General features: G+C 41.7%; 1 protein-coding gene across 1 annotated transcript in view; it reads right to left on the bottom strand.

The window, feature by feature from the left end:
- LOC147693311 (extracellular calcium-sensing receptor-like) overlaps nt 1–25,917 on the bottom strand; it is a 44,981-nt gene extending 19,064 nt beyond the window's left edge. Inside the window, exons 1-3 of the mRNA XM_086935922.1 lie at nt 25,222–25,917; nt 21,001–21,211; nt 2,876–2,889 (exon numbers count right to left, since the gene is read on the bottom strand). Of these exons, the coding sequence (XP_086792048.1) occupies nt 2,876–2,889; nt 21,001–21,211; nt 25,222–25,917 (921 nt within the window). The remainder of the gene's footprint in view (nt 1–2,875; nt 2,890–21,000; nt 21,212–25,221) is intronic.
- Between the last annotated feature and the right edge of the window lie 508 nt (nt 25,918–26,425).

The following is a 26,425-nucleotide window of genomic DNA, read 5'->3' as shown; positions in this document are numbered from 1 at the left end:
GCATGCCTCACTGTGTTCCTGTATCCAGCCCGTGCTGATTTGCGGTCGGCCTGAACTTTTGACCCCGTCCCGTCCGGGCATGATCAGATATCCTAAGTAAATGCTCATTGATTTTAAGCTCTATTTTACAGTTTTTAAAAATTAATATCCCAAAATGCACATATTACATTTTTGTCGTTTTGGTCAAGTTTTATTTTTTAAATTAAGTCCTATTTTTCTAACCAGGTGTAGAACATTTTCGTATTGTGTTTTCACTGTTGGAAGCATTGAACTAATACTGTACACATTGCCTCTAAGATAAGCCAGACTGCTCTGTGCCAAACTGCCATAGGAAGTGGACAGGTTTATTTAGTCTTTGCCTGTTTCTTACCCTTTGCTGCCTGACTTGGGCTTCTACCCTAGTCAACTAACAACACCATTTCTAACACTCTTCCTGCATAAAAACAGTCCTGTCTGCAAGGTATTCACCCTTGCGCCACGGCGCAAGGATGCCTGCATTGGCTCTATCAGTTGTGGCTCCTCCGCTAAGGCAGAAGAGCGTTCCCCACTGCTGCACAGGAAAAATACAATGATATAAATGCATTGTTATCATCAGTGTATTTTTCCCATGGAAGTCAGTTGCTCACGGGCCAGGCGGGGCTGGGGAGCATAGGGAGGGTGTGGTTGACACTCTCGAAGTGTGCATGACTGCTTAACCAGCTCTCCAAGCAGTCCTGCACAATTGGCATGTTTCCCACCAGGCTGCATTGAACAGCCTGGTGAGGAACATGCAAAGCCTCCCTGTACTCATCTGAGCACCAAACCACGGCCCTCAGACCAATCACAAAGCTGCACTGCAGGGTTGTGATTGACTATAGGGAGCCAACTACAATGCTGCATTGTAGCGTTGTGATTGGCTCATGGGAGCCTGCTGCCCGGGTGCTTCCTACTGCCGGTCAGGACTGGAACTGGAAGATGAAGAGGACTGAGGAGAGGCAGCCGTCAGTCCATTTTGGGTAAGTTCTTTTTTTGCTGTGCTGCATGAAAGTTTGATAAATGATGCTCTATGTGTAAATACAAGTGCAATCCAAATAGTGCTTCTTCATTCAAAGTTTACCAGATGAAATGCAATAGAAAACAATATTTTTAATTTTAACAGTTTTTGTAATTTTTTAGTCCCAACGTTCTTTGGAGAAGGTTAGTTGCTGGTAAATTAATGTCAGAAAACAAGATGAGTTTGGGTGGCAGATCTGGATGCACAATATTCTTTCTCTGTCTTGTTCTTTTCAATGTTGTCATTTCATGGAGTAGTTCTGCTACATGTGGGAGAACATAGTGTGATACTTCTTTGTGGAATGGACTCAAGGTTTAACTGAGAGTAGCTATCATGTTTTCTTTTTTCTTCAAGTATTTTTCTGACCTCTAGATCCACTACAGAGACAAAGTGGTAGTTCTTGGGGGTTCCTTCCAATGAGTCTCCCCACTCTGCCTGTGTGTGAGAGGTGGACGCATGTCTGGTAAGAATGTCTGTAGACTTCCTTTCTCTGCAATACCCACAGGCTTTGAGACTAAGCAGTCTACTACCTCTCTTTGACTTGACAAAGAAAATGTGTCTACAGTGCATATCTTTGTTTTGAACAAATACTTTAAACATTTTGGATTAAGTTTAATAATCTTTTACACTTTTTTCTGGCAATATTGGGATTACAATTTCACTTCGTCTTTTTTTAAAACATCACTTAAAACCTTCTTCATAACATGGAAGAAAGATCATTAAATATTGAATTTGGTTAATACATCTGTGAAGTTATTTTTTACCTTTGCTTGTGTTCAGTAATTTAATATTTTATATATGATTTTCTTTGATTCTTCTTTCTATACTATTTTTGAACTAATTGATTGTTGTTTATTGTGTCAAAGCAGGATTCTTTGCCTCCAGCATGTGGCTTTTACATGGTGCTCTTCTCTGGAATAAAAAGGAGAACATAACATGTATTTTAAATTAATCTTTCTTATTGGATTAGCAACATGTTCAGAGAAGTATGTTGCTACTTTTAAACTTTCCCCTACCTTCAAAAGAATACAAATGGCAATGTTTCCTTAGCACTTGAGGGTCTAATCAGACAGGTAGTATTACGTCAGTGATCAAAGGAGTGTTCAAACATGGTGGTTACCACTTTGTATGAGTGTATGATCTGTTTTCCTTTTTTTGTTTAAAAGTATGTTTTACCCGTGTTGGAAAATGGCAATCTTTGAAGGGGTTCCCTAAACTTTTTGCCTTCCTCCTCCTTTGTTCTGACCTCATTTTTGTTGACCAGATAACAAAACCTTTCTGCAAGGCAGCTCTCCAAAAATTCTGCGAACTCATTTGGCATAGTATGAGAGAGCATTTTAGGTTGTACATACAGAATATGGCCAGGGAAGTTTTTAATATTGTCAAATTCTTTACTGCCCCTGAAGTAGTGAAAAGCACCTTTCACCCTTTGCCTGCCCTCTGTGCAAGAGAAGCCAGAATAGTGTACTGATTCCCCCCGAAAGTCCATTACCTGCTTTCTCTGAGTTTTGCACAATTTATGAAGATTCTCCAAACGAACTACCGAATTGTAAATCCTATTACCTGGAGAACCCCTGCCTTTCCCTATTCCTCAGATCGGTTACGCTCACTGTAAATCTCTTTCTCAATAGGATTTGGAATGCCTTCTGGAAATCAGGTATGTTTCCCTCTGAAAATAGACATTCCTGCTGCCACTCCTTAAAACATCACAACATCCTAATGTGGACTCTGATGTGTTCAGCAATTTTCATTATTCTGTTTACTGAATATATAACAGATGACAAAAATCCAACAAACTGAGGACCCATGTCCCTGTGAGAAGAACAATTTTAGGCCCATCACATTGCTGCCTACACCTGCCAAGATCTTGGAATGTTGGTAAATCACCAAATTGCATCCTTCGTAGAAGCAAGCCGTCTTCTTAATGACACTCAATTTAGTTTCTGTGCTGTATACAGGATGGAGACCACCTTATTGGTAATGGCAGAGTCTGTAAGTGAAACCTTGGATAGTGGCACCTTTGCCATTGTGGTGCTTCTAGACCTGTCAGCAGTGTTCGATGCAGTGGCACACCCCACCTTCCTGAATCAATTAAGGGCCTGATTCTGATCAGTCAAGAAGACACTCAAGACCTGGCTCTTCGACTTAAAGGAGCTGCTTACAGTAGCGCACTTACAATCACCCTGATTGATTGAACGCTCCTGGTGGATGGGATACTCCATCACAATGGTGGAGGGTATGCTGTCCGCTGTATTGCAAGTTCTATTATATTCTATGGAACTTGTAATATGGCGGATGGGATAACCATCACGTTTGTTAGGGAGTATCCCATCCACCAAGAATTGTAATCAGACCCTAAGGCTTCTTGGCTTTCAGGGGACTGTTCTGGCCTGGATTTGATTGTTCTCAGGAGAATGCTCTCAGCGGATCTTCATTCACTTATTTTCCTCTTCTCCCAAACCCCTGGGCTCTGTTCTCAGCCTGCTACTTATGAACCTTTACTTGGCCCTTTTGGCCACTCTTATTGAAACCTGGGGAGTGAAGATAATATCTTATGCGGATGATACATAGCTGCTGTTCTTATTCTTATTCGTATACAATTCAAAGCATTGGTCATTGCGTTAGGGCACTTAACGGTCTCAGCCCTGCTTATCTGAGACACAGGCTGAAACCGGCTCAATTGGTTCGTGCCCTCAGATCAAATCATCTTCGCCTCCTACACGCCCCCAGTTTCTGTCTTTCCAGAACGGGAGGTCGTGCTTTTGCTGTGATCACTGCAAAACTCTGGAATCATCTCCCTTTGGACCTTAGGTTCATTACATCAGAGTCATTATTCCGGAGCAGACTCAAAACCTGGTTGTTTTCTCATCTCTAGACCCCGCTGTACCCCCTTTGGCTGACTGCAGTCCGCAGCGCCGGGACACCCCCATTGGGGGTAGCCGCGCACTTTATAAACTTCTAAAATAAATAAATAAATAAATAATTCTAGGAACATTCAGAAGCAGCCTTTCTCAATTTTAAAGAGTACCTTAAAGGCATTGACAACTGGATGGACGCCAACTTTTTCAAACTGAATGCGGATAGAACGGAGGTGCTCTTTATCAGTCACCCTGATTTTTCCACTACATTTTGGAAATCAGAACATACACAAACACTCTGATCACTGTAGACTAACATGCTTGCATCAGGACACGTACACACACCTGCCAACAAAACAAACTTGGTAATCCATATTCCATGAAAGAGTGTGATGCAGTGCTCACTGCATATAAATTGCATCTATATTCTAATGCTGTAATGTGTTTTTGCATTCACTGAAAAAATAGTGACTACAGTGCAAATGGCTGTCATTAAGGAAAGACATTGGCTCAAGGGAAAGCCACAATTGCTGTTACTCCCATCCCAGTCTTAGAGGTTGTTACAAAGGCCAGTGTTCCCAACACGACAGCCTTACATTCTAGATGGATACAATGGACCACTTCCCTGATGGCTACTGATGTAAACTATGTCTTTGACCCTACTTTACAAACTCCAGCAATATATATTGCCTCTTGACCAGTATAAACATGCAATCTGTAAGGCTAGGCAGAGCATGCAGCGTTGCACACTACTGAGTTGCAAAAGAACTTGCGGGCACAGTATTGCTCAGCCACCCTAAATATTGCTCAGCTTTGCATCCATCTTATGGTTTGACGATCTTTTAAGCATTTGGGACTGGAGCAAGGAACAGAACACTGGAACTAAAGCAGAGTAAGGAACAGCAAGATGCCCAGGATCACACTTCTTTATAGAAGGAAGGAAGCCAAGACTAAAAAATGCAGTGTCCACTGGGGTACATCCAGGAAACATCTCCTCCTCTGCCTGACTCAAAGAACGCCCTCTTTTCTTATCCTTCACTCACCTTCTGGCTTGGTGCTGATGAAGACGAGAAGACCCACACACTCCAGCCTGTGGGCATCTGGTGAGCGGGCATGGCAGCCAGATTACTAGAGAAGTCCATCTGCCAGAATGCAAAATGCCCGATAGCCCAGTAACAGGTGGGGGAAGCCACTTCCTCCCGCAAACTGACAAGAACTTATGTCCTGCTCTCCGCAGTGGTGTGGACCCATCTGCGGGGGTTTCAGAAGGATCCCCTTCCTTGGACACCCCTGGGGTCCATGCTAATTAATACCAGGGTGACACATCCATGGAGTGCATGCCTTTTCCCTCGCCCTGCCGCTTCCAGAGCTGGGGCATTTAGATCATGCTATTTGCAGTGTACAGAGTGAGTAGAGGGTCTTAGGGGGGTGGGTGGAACAGCTGGAGATCCTCTGTGAACCCCGGTGGTTGAGGACTTCCTGTGTGACACTTGAAAGAGTACATTCTCTAGCCACAGTCACCCGTAACCCGAAGTCATCGGTCTCCACATCTTTTCTCTAAAACCGCAGCCGCAAGCCATCAGACAAGGCTGTGCACTGCAGAGGGAGCAAGGAACCTGCTTTCATTTCACATATCTGGAACCCTATGTCAGCAGCACATCATTGTGCACCTATACTGTTTATTAAGGTAGACAGTAGCTGAAAATGCCTGAACTCGGATTCTTTCAGGTAGGGTGCACTGAATACTTACGGGCAGATTTACAAGCCCCTTGCGCCTCATTTAAGCCGCAATTGCATCACTATTGTGACATGGTACAAAAGGGGGTGGTGATGGACAGAGCATCTGAACCAATCAAACACTCACACCCAGTCAAAAGATCTGGGTTTGATCCATCACAGTTCTTTAGCCCACTCTGCCACCCCAGTTCAGACATGGCTATATGCAAATCAGTCTGACCCTGTGCCTCATGGGAACAGTCCAGCCTGAACTGCCAAGCCATGCCTTCCCTGGACCAGAAACAAGCTTTCGAGGACCGGTTTCTGGCATTACAGCCGTCTTCAGTCCGGCTTGCTTGAATCCAGTGGCAAAGTGAGCAAGGGACTCACGTCTGAGCATACCCTGCCACACTTATGGCTGCCAAAAGCGGTACAAAAGGGGGTGGTGATGGACTGAGCATCTGAACCAATCAAACACTCACACCCAGTCAAAAGATCTGGGTTTGATCCATCATCGTTCTTTAGCCCACTCTGCCACCCCAGTTCAGACATGGCTATATGCAAATCAGTCTGACCCTGTGCGTCATGGGAACAGTCCAACCCGAACTGCCAAGCCATGCCTTCCCTAGACCGGAAAAAAGCTTCCAAGGACCGGTTTCTGGCATTACAGCTGTCTTCAACCCAGCTGGCTTGAATCCAGTGGCAAAGTGAGCAAGGGACACATGTCTGAGCATACCCTGCCACACTTATGGCGGCAAAAAGCGGTACAAAAGGGGGTGGTGATGGACGGAGCATCTGAACCAATCAAAAACTCACACTCAGTCAAAATATCTGGGTTTGATCCATCACAGTTCTTTAGCCCACTCTGCCACCCCATTTCAGACATGGCTATATGCAAACTCCCCTTTTGTACCGCTTTTGGCCGCTTTTGGCCGCCATAAGTGTGGCAGGGTATGCTCAGACGTGAGTCCCTAAAATTGTAAAATATTTTAATTATTTTGTAATTGGTATTAATATTTATGTTATTTATATTTGTATATGAAGTATTTACTTTCCCATCTATTGCACTCACTGGAGTGGGAATAGTAATGTTTACCCCTACGCTATCCTACGCTTTCCCTACTGTTGCACTCACTGGAGTGGGAATAGTAATTTTTACCCATACGCTATCCAGCGCTTTCCCTACTGTTGCACTCTCTGGAGTTGGAATAGTAATTTTTACCCCTACGCTATCCAACGCTTTCCGTACTGTTGCACTCTCTGGAGTAGGAATAGTAATTTTTACCCCTATGCTATCCAATGCTTTCCCTACTGTTGCACTCACTGGAGTGGGAATAGTAATTTTGACCCCTACGCTATCCAACGCTTTCCTTACTGTTGCACTCACTGGAGTGGGAATAGTAATTTTTATCTCGACGCTATCCAACGCTTTCCCTACTGTTGCACTCTCTGGAGTAGGAATAGTCATTTTTATCCCTACGCTATCCAACGCTTTCCCTACTGTTGCACTCACTGGAGTGGGAATAGTAATTTTTATCCCTATGCAATCCAACACTTTCCCTACTGTTGTACTCTCAGGAGTAGGAATAGCAGTTTTTATCCCTACAGTATCCAACGCTTTCCCTACTGTTGCACTCACTGGAGTGGGAATAGTAAGTTTTACTCCTACGCTATCCAACACTTTCCCTACTGTTCCACTCTCTGGAGTGGGAATAGTTATTTTTACCCCTATGCTATCCAATGCTTTCCCTACTGTTGCGCTCTCTGGAGTGGAAATAGTAATTTTTACCCCTACGCTATCCAACGGATTCCCTACTGTTGCTCTCTCTGGAGTGGTAATAGTAATTTTTACCCTCTCACTATCCAACGCTTGCCCTACTGTTGCACTCTCTGGAGTTGGAATAGTAATTGTTACCCCTACGCTATCCAACGCTTTCCCTACTGTTGCACTCACTGGAGTTGGAATAGTAATTTTTACCCCTACGCTATCCAGCACTTTACCTACTGATGCACTCACTGGAGTGGGAATAGTAATTTGTATCCTTACGCTATCCAACGCTTTCTGTACTGTTGCACTCACTGGAGTGGGAATAGTAATTTTCATCCTTATGCAATCCAACACTTTCCCTACTATTGTACTCCCTGGAGTAGGAATAGTAATTTTTACCACTACACTATCCAACGCTTTCCCTACTGTTGCACTCACTGGTGTGGGAATAGTAAGTTTTACTCCTACGCTATCCAACACTTTCCCTACTGTTCCACTCTCTGGAGTGGGAATAGTTATTTTTACCCCTATGCTATCCAATGCTTTCCCTACTGTTGCGCTCTCTGGAGTGGGAATAGTAATTTTTACCCCTACGCTATCCAACGGTTTCCCTACTGTTGCTCTCTCTGGAGTGGTAATAGTAATTTTTACCCTCTCACTATCCAACGCTTGCCCTACTGTTGCACTCTCTGGAGTTGGAAAAGTTATTGTTACCCCTACGCTATCCAACGCTTTCCCTACTGTTGCACTCACTGGAGTTGGAATAGTAATTTTTACCCCTACGCTATCCAGCACTTTACCTACTGATGCACTCACTGAAGTGGGAATAGTAATTTTTATCCTTACGCTATCCAACGCTTTCTGTACTGTTGCACTCACCCGAGTGGGAATAGTAATTTTCATCTTTATGCAATCCAACACTTTCCCTACTATTGTACTCCCTGGAGTAGGAATAGTAATTTTTATCCCCACGCTATCCAACGCTTTCCCTACTGTTGCACTCACTGGAGTGGGAATAGTAATTTTTACTCCTACGCTATCCAACACTTTCCCTACTGTTGCACTCTCTGGAGTGGGAATAGTTATTTTTACCCCTATGCTATTCAATGCTTTCCCTACTGTTGCGCTCTCTGGAGTGGGAATAGTAATTTTTACCCCTACGCTATCCAACGCTTTCCCTACTGTTGCTCTCTCTGGAGTGGTAATAGTAATTTTTACCCTCTCACTATCCAACATTTTCCCTACTGTTGTACTCTCTGGAGTAGGAATAGTAATTTTTATCCCTACGCTATCCAACGCTTTCCCTACTGTTGCACTCACTGGAGTGGGAATAGTAATTTTTACTCCTACGCTATCCAACACTTTCCCTACTGTTGCACTCTCTGGAGTGGGAATAGTTATTTTTACCCTTATGCTATTTAATGCTTTCCCTACTGTTGCGCTCTCTGGAGTGGGAATAGTAATTTTTACCTCTACGCTATCCAATGCTTTCCCTACTGTTGCTCTCTCTGGAGTGGTAATAGTAATTTTTACCCTCTCGCTATCCAACGCTTGCCCTACTGTTGCACTCTCTGGAGTTGGAATAGTAATTTTTACCACTACGCTATCCAATGCTTTCCCTATTTTTGCACTCACTGGAGTGGGAATAGTAATTTTTACCCCTACGCTATCCAACGCTTTCCCTACTGTTGCACTCTCTGGAGTGTGAATAGTAAATTTAACCCTCTTGCTATCCTATGGAAAAAAATATTGTATATGTTTTGTTAATAATATATAGTATTTTAAGTATGTTTAAATTAATTATATTTATTATTTTATTACTTTTAAATTACTTTAAGATATTTAAAAAATTCGATATTTTTACTATCTATATTTTTTCCTATCGATATTTTGGAGTCGATATTTTTGTACTTACGGGTTTGTAGATAGGAAGTCGATATTCTGGCATTCTATATTTTTACCTCGATATTTTGGCAAGTCGATATTTTGACTGTCGATATTCTGTCGGTGATCTTCAAAAAAGCAAATATAAAACTATTCCAATGAAGATCCATTGAAGCAATTCAAAGTTTCCAAGAACCATAAAAAACCTGAAAAAGCGTTTAATAAAAGAAATGCTCAGCGAAACGTGTAAAAAGAAAGGAAAAATGTTTTAAAAGAGAAAAAAGGATTAGTTTACTAGAAACAAAAACTTTCATTAAAAAATAAAGATGAATAAATGTAGTTTAAAACCTGTAAAGTAAAAGAGAATAGCCACCCACAAAAAAAACAGTAACTCCAAACAATGCATCACACTTAATCAACACAAAGCACATAACTTAACATTATAGAACATGATAACTAACAAATTCTATGTAAACCTAGGCCAAAACATTGTTGAATAAAACTACAAAAAGTAATATTAAATCAACCTCAAACCGTAAAGTAAGATTAACATTACAATGTACAAGCACCCCTGCAAAAACTTTAAAAAGGTCTTCTCTGTTCCGATGAACAGCAGCAACTTCCAGCCACTTATTTCCAGGAAAATGGACAATGAGACAAATAGACCACTAAATTGAAGGAAGTAGGAACAAAAATATAAATGAATAAAAAACTAAACAAGGGAATCATTAGAAATGTAATGTAAAATGTTTAACAAAATGTAAAAATATATTTAAAAAATGTAGCATGTAAACAACTATTGTAAAATATGGTAAAGAATGTAAAGTACAAATTAAAGAGTGATATAAAAATACTAATATTTTATATATACTTATAAAAGTTATATCATTTTTTTCATGATATATGCTGGGAACAAACATATTAATGTTACAAAATAAATGTAACACAATGAAAACAGTTACAGAAAAATGTACAACCTACAAGACTGTTTAAATATAATTTATATGTTGTATTTAATAATACATTTGTATTAAAATATTATTTATATATCACTTGAAAATGTTTTATGTGAACAATTACATATGTTAAACATGTAAATATATACATGAAATATATATGAAAAAATATAAATAAAAATGACAAACTGTGTAATGTACTGTTATTATGATAAAATATGACATATCTTATTCCTGTAAATAACAAATGCACAACCAACTCCTATATGCACTATTTTTGAGAAATTCTTGGATACCTATTAAATTACATTGACTACTCCTACTACTCCTACTTCATACAGAACCATTTTAACAAACTTGGGGACATAAATATATATATAAACCATATTGGGGAAAATGTAGGACACAGAACACATTTACTATTGCCACTCCCATCCATAATATTTTGGGCATGGTCTTGGACAGAAAAGTATAATAAAATACGTATAAACATGAACGAAATAATGACATTGAAATATATGTTAAAATTATGAATAAAAATACATTTGTACAATTTTAAATAATTATACAATATATTCTGTAAAAAACTGAAAAACATATGTTATGTTATGTTAAAAGCAATTTATAAAGCGCACTGACACCGAAGCTTCCTAGCGCTGATAGACAGAACAGAAGATGGGGGAGCATAAATGACGAGATCTAACCAGAGATGGGGAAGAGATGGGTTTTTAACATTTTCCTGAAGTTCAAGAGGGAGGGGGAGGATTTGATTGGGAGAGGGAGGAGATTCCAAAGCACAGGGGCTAGGTAAGAGAAACCGCGGCCGACGAATCTCTTAGTTTTACTCTTGGGGGTGATCAGCAGATCGCGATGAGCTGATCGCAGATTGCGTGTAGGACAGTGAGAGTGAATGAGGGATTTTAGGAAGGCGGGACCAGGACAGTGAAGTCTTTTGAAAGTGAGGCATGCCACCTTAAAGGCGACCCTACGATCGACTGGGAGCCCGTGGAGGCTCAAAAGCAGAGGCTTTATATCAATATATTCCCACTTAATCACTTAAAAACAAATACATACATAATAATGCTTCATATAAATGAAACCAGTTATTTCGTTTTTTATTATAATAGACAGTGCATAGAGAAAGGATATTGTTTTGATAAAAATTATATTATATGAAGCAATATTTTCTGTAGTGCTTTTTTACAGCAATATTAAAAATAATATGTAAAACAGTATTCTTACCTTCAATGTTCCTGTTGATGATAGTTTTGAGATCCCTATATTTTTTAAACAATATTTGGTATCAGAATATTTTTTATTTTATATTTTGCCCAAGCATCATCCTGGTTTTAGCACATTGGGTGGAGGTAGTAACATATTGTGTATTGTTAATCCTTAGTCTGACCATACATTTTTATCTATGTCAGTTATAGTGTGACCTACAAACCCTTCTAACGTTAAGTCTGCTGTTATGTGAAACCCAGAACCTTGCCCCGATATCCTGTATGTATGTTGAGTATGTGAACATGTGTACCAAGTGAATAGTATAGGTGTTATTCTGTGTCTGTATGAATGTGAGCACTGAAGCCATTGAGATCCATTATGGGAGATTTCGGAATCCCTAATTCAGTATGGCACAAAACAGAGGATAAAGAAGATTCCCCAGACACTGAAGTTGGCAGGATGAGACAGGGTTACATTCAGACGTTCCATGTTAGCTAGGGACTGCATAACAGTTCTAGCTGATCACTGTCATATGGCTGAAGGTAGAGATGAAGGGCAGGAAACCCCTCAGTGATCCACCAACCTGAACAGCAAAGACAGGCCAACAATCCTTTGACAGTGAATATTGCACTGAGTATGCCTGTGTATAAGCACCAACAGATTCTTATCTACCACTGATCCATCCTGGAGAAGTAGCTAGTTATACACCACATTTCAATGATTAAGCATTTCCATGCTTGGGCTCCTAGCTGGTAATAGCAACACCCACAGTCACTAGTGGCTAAGAAGCAGACAACATTAAACGCACTAACCCTTCCTATAGAAAACCTTAAATACAGTGCACCAGATGCATGAAAATTCCATTCACAAAAAAAGTTTGAAAATTGCACACCAACTTTATGCTAGTAGATAAGAATTTTTTGAACCATCCAATGCACAAATAGATCAGTTGACAAAAATATCATTCACAATCCAACCCATCTCATTACTGTTCATGAGGTAGCTTGCAAATTGTGGTTCACTCTCACAGGTGGCTATCAAAGGTATGGTGACCCTCACATGTCAGCAGAACATCTCGTTTATGCTAGATTTACACACAGCTAACACAAAGAGATGATGGATGGAGCGCTGAAACTTTTCAAACACTCACCTCCGGTCACAGATCTGGGTTAAATCCATCATCATTTTTTAGCTCACTTCACCACCCTAGTTCAGACCCAGCCATATGCAAATCAGTCTTCACCGTGTTCCTCCTGGTAACAGTCCACCCTGTACTGCCAAGCCAGGTCTTCCCCGGACCGGAAACAAGCATCCTGGGACTAGTTTCGGGGTAACACGCCTCATCATCCATTCTGTGATGTGATATCCATTAACTGACTAGCAAAATGAGTTAAATAAAAGTACCTACTGTGATATGCTGCAAGGCTGTTGGCAGCACTGCATACAGACCCAAAGGGACTGCGATTCAGTGCCTGGTGTCCATCAGCACAGGAAGACAGGCACACACTACCGACAGCAATCCTACTTCCTGGAGGTGAAGGGTGCTCCTGTGTGGTAGACTTGTTGGCCTGGAGGACTAGGAGCGCATCTAGGTCAATCATATGTGCTAAGAACAAAACACAAAGAATGCCAAGGGTCTCAAAACCACTATCTAAACACTCAGTAGGTAGTGTAAAGAGATAGGTGTGCGTATATGTATGTATGTATGTGTTATGAGAAGAGAAAGTATATAAACCCATCAGCCCACCCATTGGCGGAATCTCGTCATCTGGGTTGTTTTGTATAGACTGGTACCATCCAAAAAGTCCCACTGTATAGTATTGTGGGTTACTGGTATGGAGTCAACCAGAGAGAGAAAGAGAGATGTCACAGCTGAAGGGCCAAAAGTTGCAGTGCATAAGGAGTGTAATAACAAAAGACAATGGTGATTAAAATTGCCTGTTGTGATGCCAAAAGTGAAATTTTAATAGAGGGGTCATCATAACGGCAAGGTTAAAAACAGAAAATGGTGATAGTATATAATTAAATTGGGTTACTAACGCACGGTTGTCACCCTTACAATGTTCACCCCCCCAAAACCCATACACGAACTGATTTTATCTGCTACCTCAGTACCCCCCTCTGCAGACAGGAAATAGCACATATAACTCAGATATGACTGTTGTGCAAATGGACAATCTCACACCTATCACGCATGTACCATGTATACACTGTTAGAACATTGCAGAGTGCACTATAGAATTTACGGTAGTACCCTTTTTCCCCCTACTATTACGCTGCATGGACGGGTAGCAATGCACTTCAGGAAATGGTAGGTTAGAGCTGCTTAATGCTTGTAAAACAGCACACAGTAAGCACAGATGACCTCAGAGCCTCAAAATAAACATGGTAGTAGTTTCACTTAGGAAATTCTAATTATGTTGAAGCATGCAAGAAACTTTGCTTGTGAAGCAACCAACAATATGCCACAGCTATATAATACAACAATTTAAGTAGGTTACTGAATTGATGCCGATGACATGCAGCAGATAAAATGCTCAACGTCAACTCCTGTCATGAGCACCACTGGACACATGAGGGCGCTGGATCCTTACATAGAATATAGCAACGAGACTACGGTTTAATCGTTTGTCAATTACATTTAGCCCCCAAAAGACACAGTACTGAAAATCTCTCTCAAAATGCAGGATATTAGTACACAGTCACGATTCTCTTCCAGATATGGGGTACAATGACACAGGAGCACCGGAGACACAGCAATATACCGGCAAACGGAATTAGTCTCACTGCCGGTAGATGCGTAGTGAAGAGCTGATCCCACAGAGGAGGGTGTCACCATGGGACAAAACGTTCTAATTTAACACATAGAAGACCTTACTTGAAGAGGAAATGCCCCAAAGTGCATCAAAGAGCGATGGAAAACTCCGATCACCTGTGCTGACAGTTTAATATACCACTCTGCAACCGCTGGTGATCCGGAAGGTTTTGTAAATGACGGCTCTGAGGTGGCTGAAACACCGGATTTTGACCTGCGGCGTTCTGACTGGAAACTCTGTGAGGCAGGGACGACCAGGGAGGTGCAACAAAGGAGAAGCTTTGACCGTTGCTAAAAAACTCTTGAATCTGTATTGCGGCCTGCTGGGAGGCACTGGACGCCAGGGATTCCTCGGTGGGCAAATTGTACTGTGGTACAGAGAAACGCCGGCCAGGGCACACTAAAGAACTGAGGGTTAGAACTCTCACTGTTTCTTTGACTGGCAGCAGGGCAAAAGTCACCCCGTAACTCCCCGGCAAATGTACTTAACACCGGACAACTGGCGAGGACTCAGAGCCTTCTAATAAATAGGGTCGTGTAAAAACGCCAACCCTGTTGCAGCAGTTGTATGCTTCACCAAAGTACGGGATTAATCACCAGGTACAGAAGAGGGGAACATTACTGAGGGATGTGCTCCAGCAGTGCGCTTTCCGATATCCTTGACAAGGAAACTGCTTTCCAGTCAGCAGCGCACGCTTCCACACCCAGTCTCGGCTTGGCTGATCAAAGCTGTTAAACTCCTCCTCAGTAAGTCCATTGAACAACAGTAGTCATGCACACATTGACTTCTGACGAGAAAGCCCTCCCAGCCAATGGCACACACCTCCTCACCTTTATTCACGGCTACTGTTTCAAAAAAAATCTCTAGAAAACATAAAATGACAGACCTTCCTGAATCCCTAGGCTACTAGTCCGTCGAACAGAGATCACCAATGGAACTTTTCACCTCATCTGTACTCAGCACGAACTTCACTGCATTACTCGAGCACAGGTTGGAGAGAGTACTGAAAGGGGAGGTGACAGATGGGCCCCCTGCGCCAGGTTCTTCTCCTCGTCGCCAGTGTTGTAAAGAAGACTCGTGAACCGATGGTAAGTTAACTCTTCTTTATTGTTGTCACCCTGCTCTCCACACTGACAGGATTATGTCACATTCCAAGGATGACTGGGGGGAAGATACCAAGTGGCTGGGGCAGGGAGGGGGGAATGTATCGTGCCACTTTATTAAACATGCGTAGGTTACAACACATCTCCCTTTGAACCAACAAAGCATTTACCATCCCAGCTTAAGTTACAACATCTATGTCCCATGAGCTCCATGACAATTGGTTGAAACGGTCATGTCTTTAACCTTCGATACTTATTGTAGGTTTGCTTCAAATGTTCACAAACGTTGGCTTTCATTTCTGGGTCTCGTTATTCAACTCACACACCGCTAACAGTCTTCGCCTTAGTAGCTCCATGACATTTGTTAACTTGTTACATGGTAATGTTTACTACCTTCGCTACTTAACGCAAAAGGTTTGCCGTAAATGCTTATGAACTTTGGCCTGTTTACTAACTTTGGCTTTCATATCCGGTTTTGTCACCCAAACACCGCTGACAATCTTCGCTTTAGTAGCTCCATGACATTTGATAATTTGTTACACGGTAATGTTTACTACCTTCGCTACTCAACGCAAAAGGTTTGCCGTAAATGTTTATCAACTTTGGCCTGTTTACTAACTTTGGCTTTCATATCCGGTGTTGTCATCTACCCAATCACCGCTGAGAGACCTTGCTGCCTCTCTGGTCCGCCACACACTACTTCAGTGAAGTAGTGTGGCTCACTGGTTAGAGGCGGCAGACCCGAGAGCAGAGGACGGGCCGGGACCAGGGTTCGATTCCCGGTGCGGCAAGTTTCTGGACCAGGGTCAGCGGACTCGATAATTCTCTCGCCTCGGTGTCCACTCTGATCAGCGATCACACTCGGCAACTCTGGGCATTAGCTTGCCTCATCTTCACTAACGGCCCCACCAGACCGCCAGGGATGCCTGGTCTCCCCTGGAGATACCCATTAAGGGACCATCTCTCAGGGAAGCCAGGAAGGGTTTCGCAGCGGTCGAAGCGCCTTGGGACCCTCCGGGTAAGTAGTGCGCTATATAAATGCCTACACATTTACATACATTTACCGTATACATCGTTGCGACGTGCCTTCAAAACAATGCTTTCTGTTCCGGGCTATTCGAATCAGGTCTCTGATTGGCCGGCTACCCAACTCGTTAATTTTGGGAAACACTTCAGGCTCTTTCCGCTTTTTCTGGCGGTTTCCGGCTTTTTTAGCCCATGGAAGGCCAACCTATCGGCAGCCACAGATTAGCTAGACCAATCGGCGGACCAGTAGGACCTGTTTCCTTTCTGGTCCGCCACCACTATATTTATCCAGCCAAGTCCGGATGCCTCGTTACCTTCCCCTCAACTCAGTGGGAAGCTCGAGGCAACGACGGACAGGTGGGTGAGGTTGTCCTTTAGGCTCCAGAACAGCAGTTTTTAAGCAAGTTTTTAAGCAGGTTTAAGAGCAGGAGAGGCACATACTTTCAAAACCGTGTTAGTGTGCCTTGTTTACTTATTTTTTTAACTATGTCATTCTGTCAATTAAGCATAGACTATTGATAACAAGTAGTCTATTTTTTGGTTTATAAATACATCTTTCATTATCAGCTTTAGGCTGGAGATCCTCCTTGCTATCTTCCCTTTTTCAACAGAGTAATTAACAATTATTTGAGACAGAACTTTACAAAACATATTTGTGTGACAGTTTGTTACCAATATTCTCTTTTTCTCATGTCTGTAGTGCGTGGCCTCTACTAACCTGAGAGAGTGCCAGGCGAGGTGAGGTATCCTCCATACGATTGATGGGTGAGTTCACATCAGGTTGTGCAATACACACATTGTTTGGTATTTTGCTACACACTGTTGGCAGTATTGTTGTTTATATATGTCTAGATGCATAATCTTTTCTTGTGTTTCAGGAGAGATATTTCTCACAACCATGACTCCATACCTACGATAAGTAGACTACTCTGGGTAGGTTTTGTCATTTGGTTAGTGTATAAATTCACACCACCATTATTATTTTTCACTGTTGCAGTAGTGGTATACAAACGTAGGTCCTGACGAAAGCCTCCAGGCTGAAACGTGTTGACCACGTAGATATTCTTGATAGTAATATTTGCTGCTATACTATCACCACTTTCTGTTTTTAACCTTGCCGTTATGATGACCCCTCTATTAAAATTTCACTTTTGGCATCACAACAGGCAATTTTAATCACCATTGTCTTTTGTTATTACACTCCTTATGCACTGCAACTTTTGGCCCTTCAGCTGTGACATCTCTCTTTCTCTCTCTGGTTGACTCCATACCAGTAACCCACAAAACTATACAGTGGGACTTTTTGGATGGTACCAGTCTATACAAAACAACCCAGATGACGAGATTCCGCCAATGGGTGGGCTGATGGGTTTATATACTTTCTCTTCTCATAACACATACATACATACATATACACACACCTATCTCTTTACACTACTTACTGAGTGTTTAGATAGTGGTTTTGAGGCCCTTGGCATTCTTTGTGTTTTGTTCTTAGATAATTGGGGGATAGGATCCAAGCAGGTCTTTAAAACGTTCCCCTTTGACCCCTTCTTACGGTTTGTTTTTTGTGTCAATCATATGTGCTCCCAATGTGTCTAAGACTGTGAAAAAGGGGTATGCAGTTTCTCAAGGAACCGCATACCACTTTTTCCATAAACGTCATAAGCAAACCAATAGCTGACTTGACAAATTTAAAATTTTAATGGTTACTTTACCTCGGGAAAGTCACAGCTGCTTTATTTTAAGACCAAGATGCTCTGTTTCCTCTGTTCCTTTTGCTGTCCTTTGCAGACTGAGTGCATGAGTTGCAAATACAGTGCCAGGGGTCATAGGTGACAAGACATGGATTGCAACTGCAACACCTGGCGACTCCTAAATGACATCCAGGGTTAGTTGAAAGAGAGTAGTCAGCTACCTTTGCTACAGGAAATAGGGCTACATTTCAGGTTTCAGAGGTTGATGGCAGGGGAAAGTGAGTCCCTACCAGGTCCCACATTGCATCAAGGTTCTATGTGTATGATATTTCTGTAGCACACAAATTACCCAATGCGGTTTAGCACTGCATAGCAACAAAGAAAAGTGTAAAGTCAATGTGTGATAGCACAGGTAGGTGATTCATGAGCTGTTAATGCATTGTTCCTTAAAGGGATGAGTCTTCAACTTTTTCAAAATTGGGACAGCTATGATGGGGACAGAGATATTGTTACAGATCCTTATTGGATGGATGGAAATACCTTCTGTCTTATTTGTTTTCTTTTAAAATGTCTTAGACTTCAGTCTAATGGTGACAAGAGCCATCAGAGATGGTCAGATTGACCACAAGTTAATCAGAGGTACTGCTCATGACGACTTTGTAAATAATACAGCTAGTTTTGAAGAGATGGTGTTTGCCAGCAAAGGGAGCCAATAGTATTCCATTAGAAAGAGTGATGTCATCATATTTCCGCAGGCCATGTATAAGACATGGGGCCTCATTTATGAAGGCCTTGCGCCGCCGGTGCGTCACTTTTAACATGGGAAAAAGTGACGCACCAGTGGCGCAAGGCTTTCATAAATAAGGCCCATGGTGTGGTATGTAGGATACTCCGAAAAGGTGCATGTCTGGAGTCTGGGAGGCGATTGCATCCATCTAGGTGAAATAGAGCGAGGGAGGGTACAACAGTTGTGAAATCCGTTTATGGATGCAGCAGTTTCACTTTTATTTGAAGAGGCTGTGTGTAAACAGAATTCATACATACGGCATTTCTTCCTGCACTAAAATGATCCAACTAGACCTAATTCCCTTTTCTATGCCAGAAGCAAAATAAATCATGCATAGAAAGAGAGAGCAACAAAGAGAAATACACATATTTCTCCTTGTTACGCCTCTCTGTGGTAGGTGTTCCAATTTCAAGCAAATCAAGCTTTGCAACCCTTAGTAAATCTGGAATTGCAGGAAATCCATGCTGCTTCTTTGCATTCCTTGTCTTTATAAACCCACGCAAGACCACGCAAACCAGACCTTACATGGATGTATTATTCCCAGATAAGCCTTTGTGTTCCCTTATGTCAGCAGCAACATAAAGACTTAATGAATCTGGCCACATATTGCAACCAGACCTCTTAGCTTTTGTTGCTTCTTCCAGTTCCCAGTTAGTGTCACGAATTGGTCCCTAAGACTGTGCAAGATTTTTACACATGTGTTAAAGATATTTAGATGTATTTTTCTGCTAGTCAGCAGCATGTTTCTCCGAACCCAGACTGTCCGGAAGTCATAATGCCTTTGGGTGTTAGTATGCTATGTTAATTAAATAGCATTATTATTATTATTATTATTATTATTATTAATATTATTGATATATAATACCCCTTCGCTGCTCTGCACATTCCCCTGCTGTGCTGGGGGGAGGGGGGCCGCGCGTGCAGCGCTCCCATGCTCATGACGAGCTCAGCTGGTCATGAGCTACAGTGCTCCTGTGCTCATGACGAGCAGAGCTCGTCACGGCCGCACCCGTTTCTTTAGAACGCTCAGCACAACAGGGGAATTAGCCCAGCGTGCGACGTTCTAAAGGACATGACGAGCTCAGCTCGTCATGAGCACCGGAGCACTGTAGCTCATGACGAGCTTAGCTCGTCATGAGCATACAAGGTGATAATAATAATAATAATAACAATCATAATATTAATAAGAATGATAATAATATTAGTAAGAGGAAGAAGAAGAAGAATGAAAGATGGGCAACTGTGAGTTACAGGGATGTTTTTCACCAGGGCGTTCTGAGTGAAGTCAAATAGACAGTGAGATACAGTGAGGACTAAGGCACTGCATCAAATTGTGGTGGATATCCCACTCTCCATATTACAAGAACTGTAGGCTGGAAAGCAATGGTAATACAACTGAAGTGTAATCTGTCTGCTGACCTCTAAATAAGACTCTAAAAATGCAAATGGTAAGAAAAGGTTAATTCATTGGACAAATGGGATTGTTCATGTGCTGTTCAAGAGACTTCAGATTGCATTCTCGGTCTTCATTCCCTCTACAGTGGCACTACTAAATAAATATAAGGTTTCTCCAGAATTCACATTCACCTTGTGCATTTAGGATGGCCCTTCAGGAAAAATATCCTCTTCTTTTCTCCATTGTTTATTTACAGAAGAGATTGTCTATTCCTTCAGAAAAAGGAACTCTGTGTCAGCTAATCTATATGGTAGATATGATGGTATGGTCTACCATCGCACAGTCCATCCTAGGAGAGACAACAGAGGATTGAAGTGCAAAAAGATCCACAGTCCAACTCAGAGCCTGGCATGAACATATGACTTTTTGATCTGTCTGTACTTAAAATGCATTGAAGAAGCATATATATTCCCTCTCCTTAGTTGAGGAGGAAGGCAAACCAGAGGTCATTGATTTGTATTTTTTGTTTGTATACATTAGGTTGTGTGTTTTTAATCTAATATTTTGTATATTTTTTTAATATGTAGTTTTTCCATATATTTTGATGTGCGAAAGAGAAGAAATTAACACATGCGCAGTCTTTATCACTATTCATTCCGCCTTTCACATTACACCCATGCATGCACAATACTTAAATTAAAACATGCAAAGGCTCTCACCTCAGAGGATCCATCACTCCACTGGATGGCACTATCGTTGACGATTACATCTTTGCCTTCTTGTGCAGATGGATCTAATTTTCCAACTTTTACCAGCTGGAACTCCTCATCCTGAGATATCTGGATATTAAAAATGTCATAGGCTGCAGGGGCATCTCCATTTGCATCAAAAAATATTTCATGCCCTGTACGTGTCTCAAAGTGCACATTTTTCAGATAGTGAAGGACCTGCAGATGGAAAGTATAATACGCCAACATCATTAGCAATGTATAAGTCCTATGTCCTACTTACAATGTAGAGCGTATTTCAGAGAATGCCCTAGCATGCGTTTGAATTTCTAAATCTTTTCAGTGCTTCAACTTTAGCCTTCATCCAGAAATGAGAGATCCTGTACCAGAGAATGTAAGTATTTCCAATAAACTCTTGCAGGCACTTTGGAAACCTGCTAATATATGAGATTTGAGGGAATCCCATGGTCAGCTGTCTGAGCAACAGTGTTACACCCTGTTTCCCCCTGCATTCATATATAAAAGGGATATCATTAATTTGCATTGCTTTCCTCAACTCTAGAGATGTAGGTCACAGAGTTCATATCAACTTCTGTACTTGCGAGACACTCATGTGCAACAATTTGATTTCTGCAGGTCTCAGATATTTGTTTGACTCTCATGGTCAGAATCCTTATCTCTCAAGCCCCAATCCTTCAAAACATCCTTCACATTTCACCCACACCCTATTTCTCTTCAGAATTGAGTAGTGTCATTGCTCTGCTTGCTTGAATCATAGAATTACTTTAGCTTTACTACTTTTCAATCCCAACAAACCACCTTGCTTATGACTGTCATTAAAGACAACTTACCAACTCTCCAGTGCTCTTAGTAACACAAGAGCGTTCAACATAGATTACACTATCTTCTCTCAAACCAGACTCAAACACTGACCTGCTTTTCATCATTGAAAATCCTACTTGGAACCATACACACCGGCAGCAAACTATTTATGAGAAATGTAATCACAAAGAAGACTGGAGGAGAGGAAACATTTGCTTATTAAGGGTTAGACCCTACAGAATCCATTGCGGGCTAAATGCAAATCATTGTTCACCTAATATTCTCTTACTCTTTCACTTTCTCACTAGCTATATCTACAGACCTACTACCTATATTCCCACATAGCCTGACCTCTTCATAATTTGTGTCCCTGAGATCACTCTAAAATATCAACACCTCTAAATAATGTGTGGTTTCAGTACCTTGACAAACCTGAATTTCAGTTTATCAAAAGGTTTGTTGTCAAATATAGAACTACTGAAACTACTCCCATAGCTACACAGACTCGAACACCTGAGAATACACTGAACACACAATTTGACTCTAAACCTCAGGGCAGGTACTCTCAAATATTACAAGACTTAAACTGATTATGTTATTAAACCTTCACGTCTAGCCAACTCCGTAGCCCTGGCTGACGAAACGTTGACTAGAGCATGAAAATGGCTTAGTTGCACTATTTTCTACGATTAACTCAATGTTTTGTGCCTAAAAACCATGCAATCTCAGTTCAACAGTTGCTCTCATGGTTCACATCTGTCCTCAGCAACATCATGCCAATAAAGGCCATCACACCTCCAATTAAGGTTGTGAAGTTGGCCCAATGAGACCATATTTGCAATCCCTCAAAAGATCTTTGGAAAGACACTGGAAATGTAGCAGGACCAAACTGACTGTGCAATACCACATCAGAATCTACACATCCACAGTCAGAAACTGGAAAGGCGAAAATCCACACTATTACCATTGCATTATTTTATCCAGGGACATCACAGGCAGTTAGAGGATTCCTGAATCCTCAGTGTTAATCCTATTGCTAAGCCTCTATCTAGTGATGATGACCTCAACAGTCTGACAAAGGCCTGTGGTGATTCAAGATCCCTTCCAAACTCCTGTCCAATCCATATGTTCAACAATGTCCTCATCAACAACTCAGCTACCAATCCTGCCAGAGCCCTCATGAACTTCTTCTCGACTGGTAATTCCCAATATAACCTAAAACCTCCAACATCAAATCCAGTCTAAAACACAAACATTGACATGATGCTTCCATTCAACTATATCCCAAAATTAGTGGTCTTCTTCTAAGCAAACAGATAGAAAGAGCTGCTTATCTGCAATTATCGATTCAGAAAAGAGGTAGTGATGAACAGAGTGTCTGAATTAAGCAGACCACTCTTACCCAGTCCAACGATCAGGGCTAGATCCATCACCGTTTTTTAGCTCACTGCACCATCCCAGCTCAGAACTTGGCTATATGCAAATTAGTCTGACCCTTGCCCAGTGCATCATGGGAACAGGGCAGACCAAACTACCAAGCCAATTCTTATACTGGGAAGGAAACAAGCTACCGGGGACCGGTTTCTGGCATTTCAGCCGTCTTTGGCCCGGCTTGCTTGAATGCTGATGGTGCAATGAGCTAGGGACTCACATCTGAGTATACCCCTCCACGCTTATGGTGGACAAAAATGATTCAGAAAAGGGGGTGGTGATGAACAGAGTGTCTGAATTAAGCAGACCACTCTTACCCAGTCCAAAGATCAGGGCTTGATCCATCACCATTTTTTAGCTCACTGCACCATCCCAGCTCAGAGCTTGGCTATATGCAAATTAGTCTGACCCTTGCCCAGTGCATCATGGGAACAGGGCAGACCAAACTACCAAGCCAATTCTTATACTGGGAAGGAAACAAGCTACCAGGGACCGGTTTCTGGCATTTCAGCCGTCTTCGGCCCGGTTTGCTTGAATCCTGATGGTGCAATGAGCTAGGGACTCACATCTGAGTATACCCTTGCACGTTTATCTGCAATTATCAGTTTGCATAGTCATAGCATATAAGAGAACATAATTGTCTGGCACAAAAGCCCAGTTAGGAGCACAGACTCTGGGCCTATTGCAGCATGGAAAGATATCAAGATTACTTTGGCCTCTTAATGTTGACCAAGTCCCTAAATGTCCAAAGTCCTAAGCTGACTGCAACAACATATTATCCATGTTGTGTCCAGCACATCTGGATCTGCCCATTCACTTTAAGTAGGCCACTCTGACCAACAGTCTAGATATCCGCAACTTTTTACCAGCTTCAACCCTACCATGCCTACCCCGAGCACCTTTTCAATGTTAATTTACCTCAGAGTTCCATAACTATAAAAATGAGCGATATTGTGTGATCCCATTACTCTTTATGGTTATGAAAGTTATTCCTCTATAAGGTTATGGAACTCTAAGGTGACTTGCAAGATCCTTATCATGTTTAATAGGGGTTACTTTTTTCCTTGTAATACATGGTCATGCTATCCACATTCCCACAAACCAATTAAATCCATGATGCGTATCTCTTTGATATAAAGAAAAAGCATGTTTGCAGACATAATGAATAAAATAGAATCTGTAGTGCAAAAGTAACACATCAAAACATCTGTTTAATATAAGTCTGCTTGTTTAAAAAAAAACAAAGGTGCAGTAGCTTAGAATGTGTAGAAACATGCAGTAATAGTCTAACTTTTCTACATTTCCTTAAGGAGTGCCAAAATACTACTTTCGCAATCCTTACCTCCTTTCTGGGTGTCACTGTACAGTTAGAAAGATAGAGCAGAGGAAAGAAAAGTAACATTTCGTTTTTGTTCAATAAACAGGTGCTTTAGTTACCTGACGTGCCATTACTATCAGCTAATGGCCCTGGCAGCAGGCATTGTGAGTCAGAACTCAGCTGTAAACTTTTATTGCAGTTGAGTTTTCTCTTGTCATTTCTTTATATTCAGCGACTGGGTGCATCAGAAGCTGCTGATTATAAAGAAATTAGAGACAGGCCATAAAGCTACTGCAAAATCTTGTGTATCTATAATGTAAAGGATGAAGAGATTTACAATATGCTTAATTTATATGATAAAATCTCATGATTCATGCCATCTCCCCCATTCCTCCTTCCATCCATCACTTACTGCTCTTTAACTCATTTGACTTCTGAAATGCTTGAATGTTTATTTCTGTGTTTGCATGTCTATTCAACAGTTTATCTACTAAGTTTGAATTTAGGTGGGCCATCACTAAAGTTTCAATGCTAACCTCGATACATTTATTGTAGGGCAGTGGACTTATATGCTTCATATTTAAAACGTTGTCATGCATAGTCATAGGACACTTGCTAAATCATCATTCTTATGGGGAAAGAAACTTTTTTCATTTACCTGCCAGGGTTTGATGTCATTGGTGTCGGCACAAGATCCATTGAGGAATGGTCCTTGGCCTGGCACACAGGCAGTCAGAGTGCCTAAGGCATGGGCAAACGCGTGGACTGCCAGGTAACCATGGTAACTGTAGCTCAGGTCGTTTAACTCAAATAACACTCTGGTTATATTCTCCAGGTGCTCTTGTCCAGAGCAGGTGTCTGGGCTCTCTTTGGTAGTAGTCTTTTCACTTGTATTTTCCTCTTTGAACTTACAATTGAATGTTTTCTCCCACAGGATTTTAATGAATATATCGTTAGGGTATTCGGAAGGATGAATGTGAGATACAAACTCTTCAAAGCCAGGCATGGGCTTGGTGTAAGGCGCTACCCCCAGAGACCCGTTCAGTATTTTCCAAGCCTGGTTGCCCAATAAGCCTGGGCCTATTGCAAAAGCTGCAGTGAAGACCCAGACTTTGCTGGTTACATTTTGTTCATAAAGAGTTTGTAAAAAGAGCTTAGCGTGGACATCGGGGCTGTGGACAATGATCACCTTCACTGAGTGTCTCTGTATCAGCTCTACAACCTGTAGGATCCTTTGCTTGGAGAATCGAAGGCTTATTTGCTCCATGAAGGCCACACAGCCACCGTTGTCCTCAATGCCTCTCCTTATGCCCTGGCCACCATGTAGTCCCACCTCGTCATTGGATATTATCATCCCAACCCAGGTCCATTGGAAATGCCCCATTAATCTGGCCAGGCCAATGTTCTGGAATGAGTAATTGGGTACAGTGCGTAGAAAGGATGGGAACTGGCGCTTGTCGCTGAGAGAAGAGAGCACAGATGCATGGCTTATCTGTTAAAGACAAAATATTAGATAAGACATTGGATAGGATGAAGCTGCATCTTCACCGACATTCTGTTTCTTTGATGGTAATCTCTGTTAAGCTAAGATACAAGAAGTGCTGAGCTCCTGGGCAGTGAATTATATGCAAAGGTAATATCACATTACTCTTCTTGTCTCAAGTGTACTCAGTTTAAGACTCTCCAAGTATTTTACCAGGCGTGGCAAAGTTTAAGGGCTAACCTCTCAATTGCCCCTCTCACTCGTTATGCGTCTTTATGTTTAACTCAATTTTCCCTCTTTTTATCATGATTTGCATGCCGTAGACTGGTGTAGATAAAGCATGCAAATGGTAGGTCAGCTGTTCACAGCGCATCAGTTC

This window comes from Lissotriton vulgaris, chromosome 8 (assembly GCF_964263255.1).
Source record: "Lissotriton vulgaris chromosome 8, aLisVul1.2, whole genome shotgun sequence".
NCBI lineage: Eukaryota > Metazoa > Chordata > Amphibia > Caudata > Salamandridae > Lissotriton > Lissotriton vulgaris.
The sequence above is the reverse complement of the archived record's forward strand: the minus strand, read 5'-3'. Positions and strand labels throughout refer to the sequence as shown.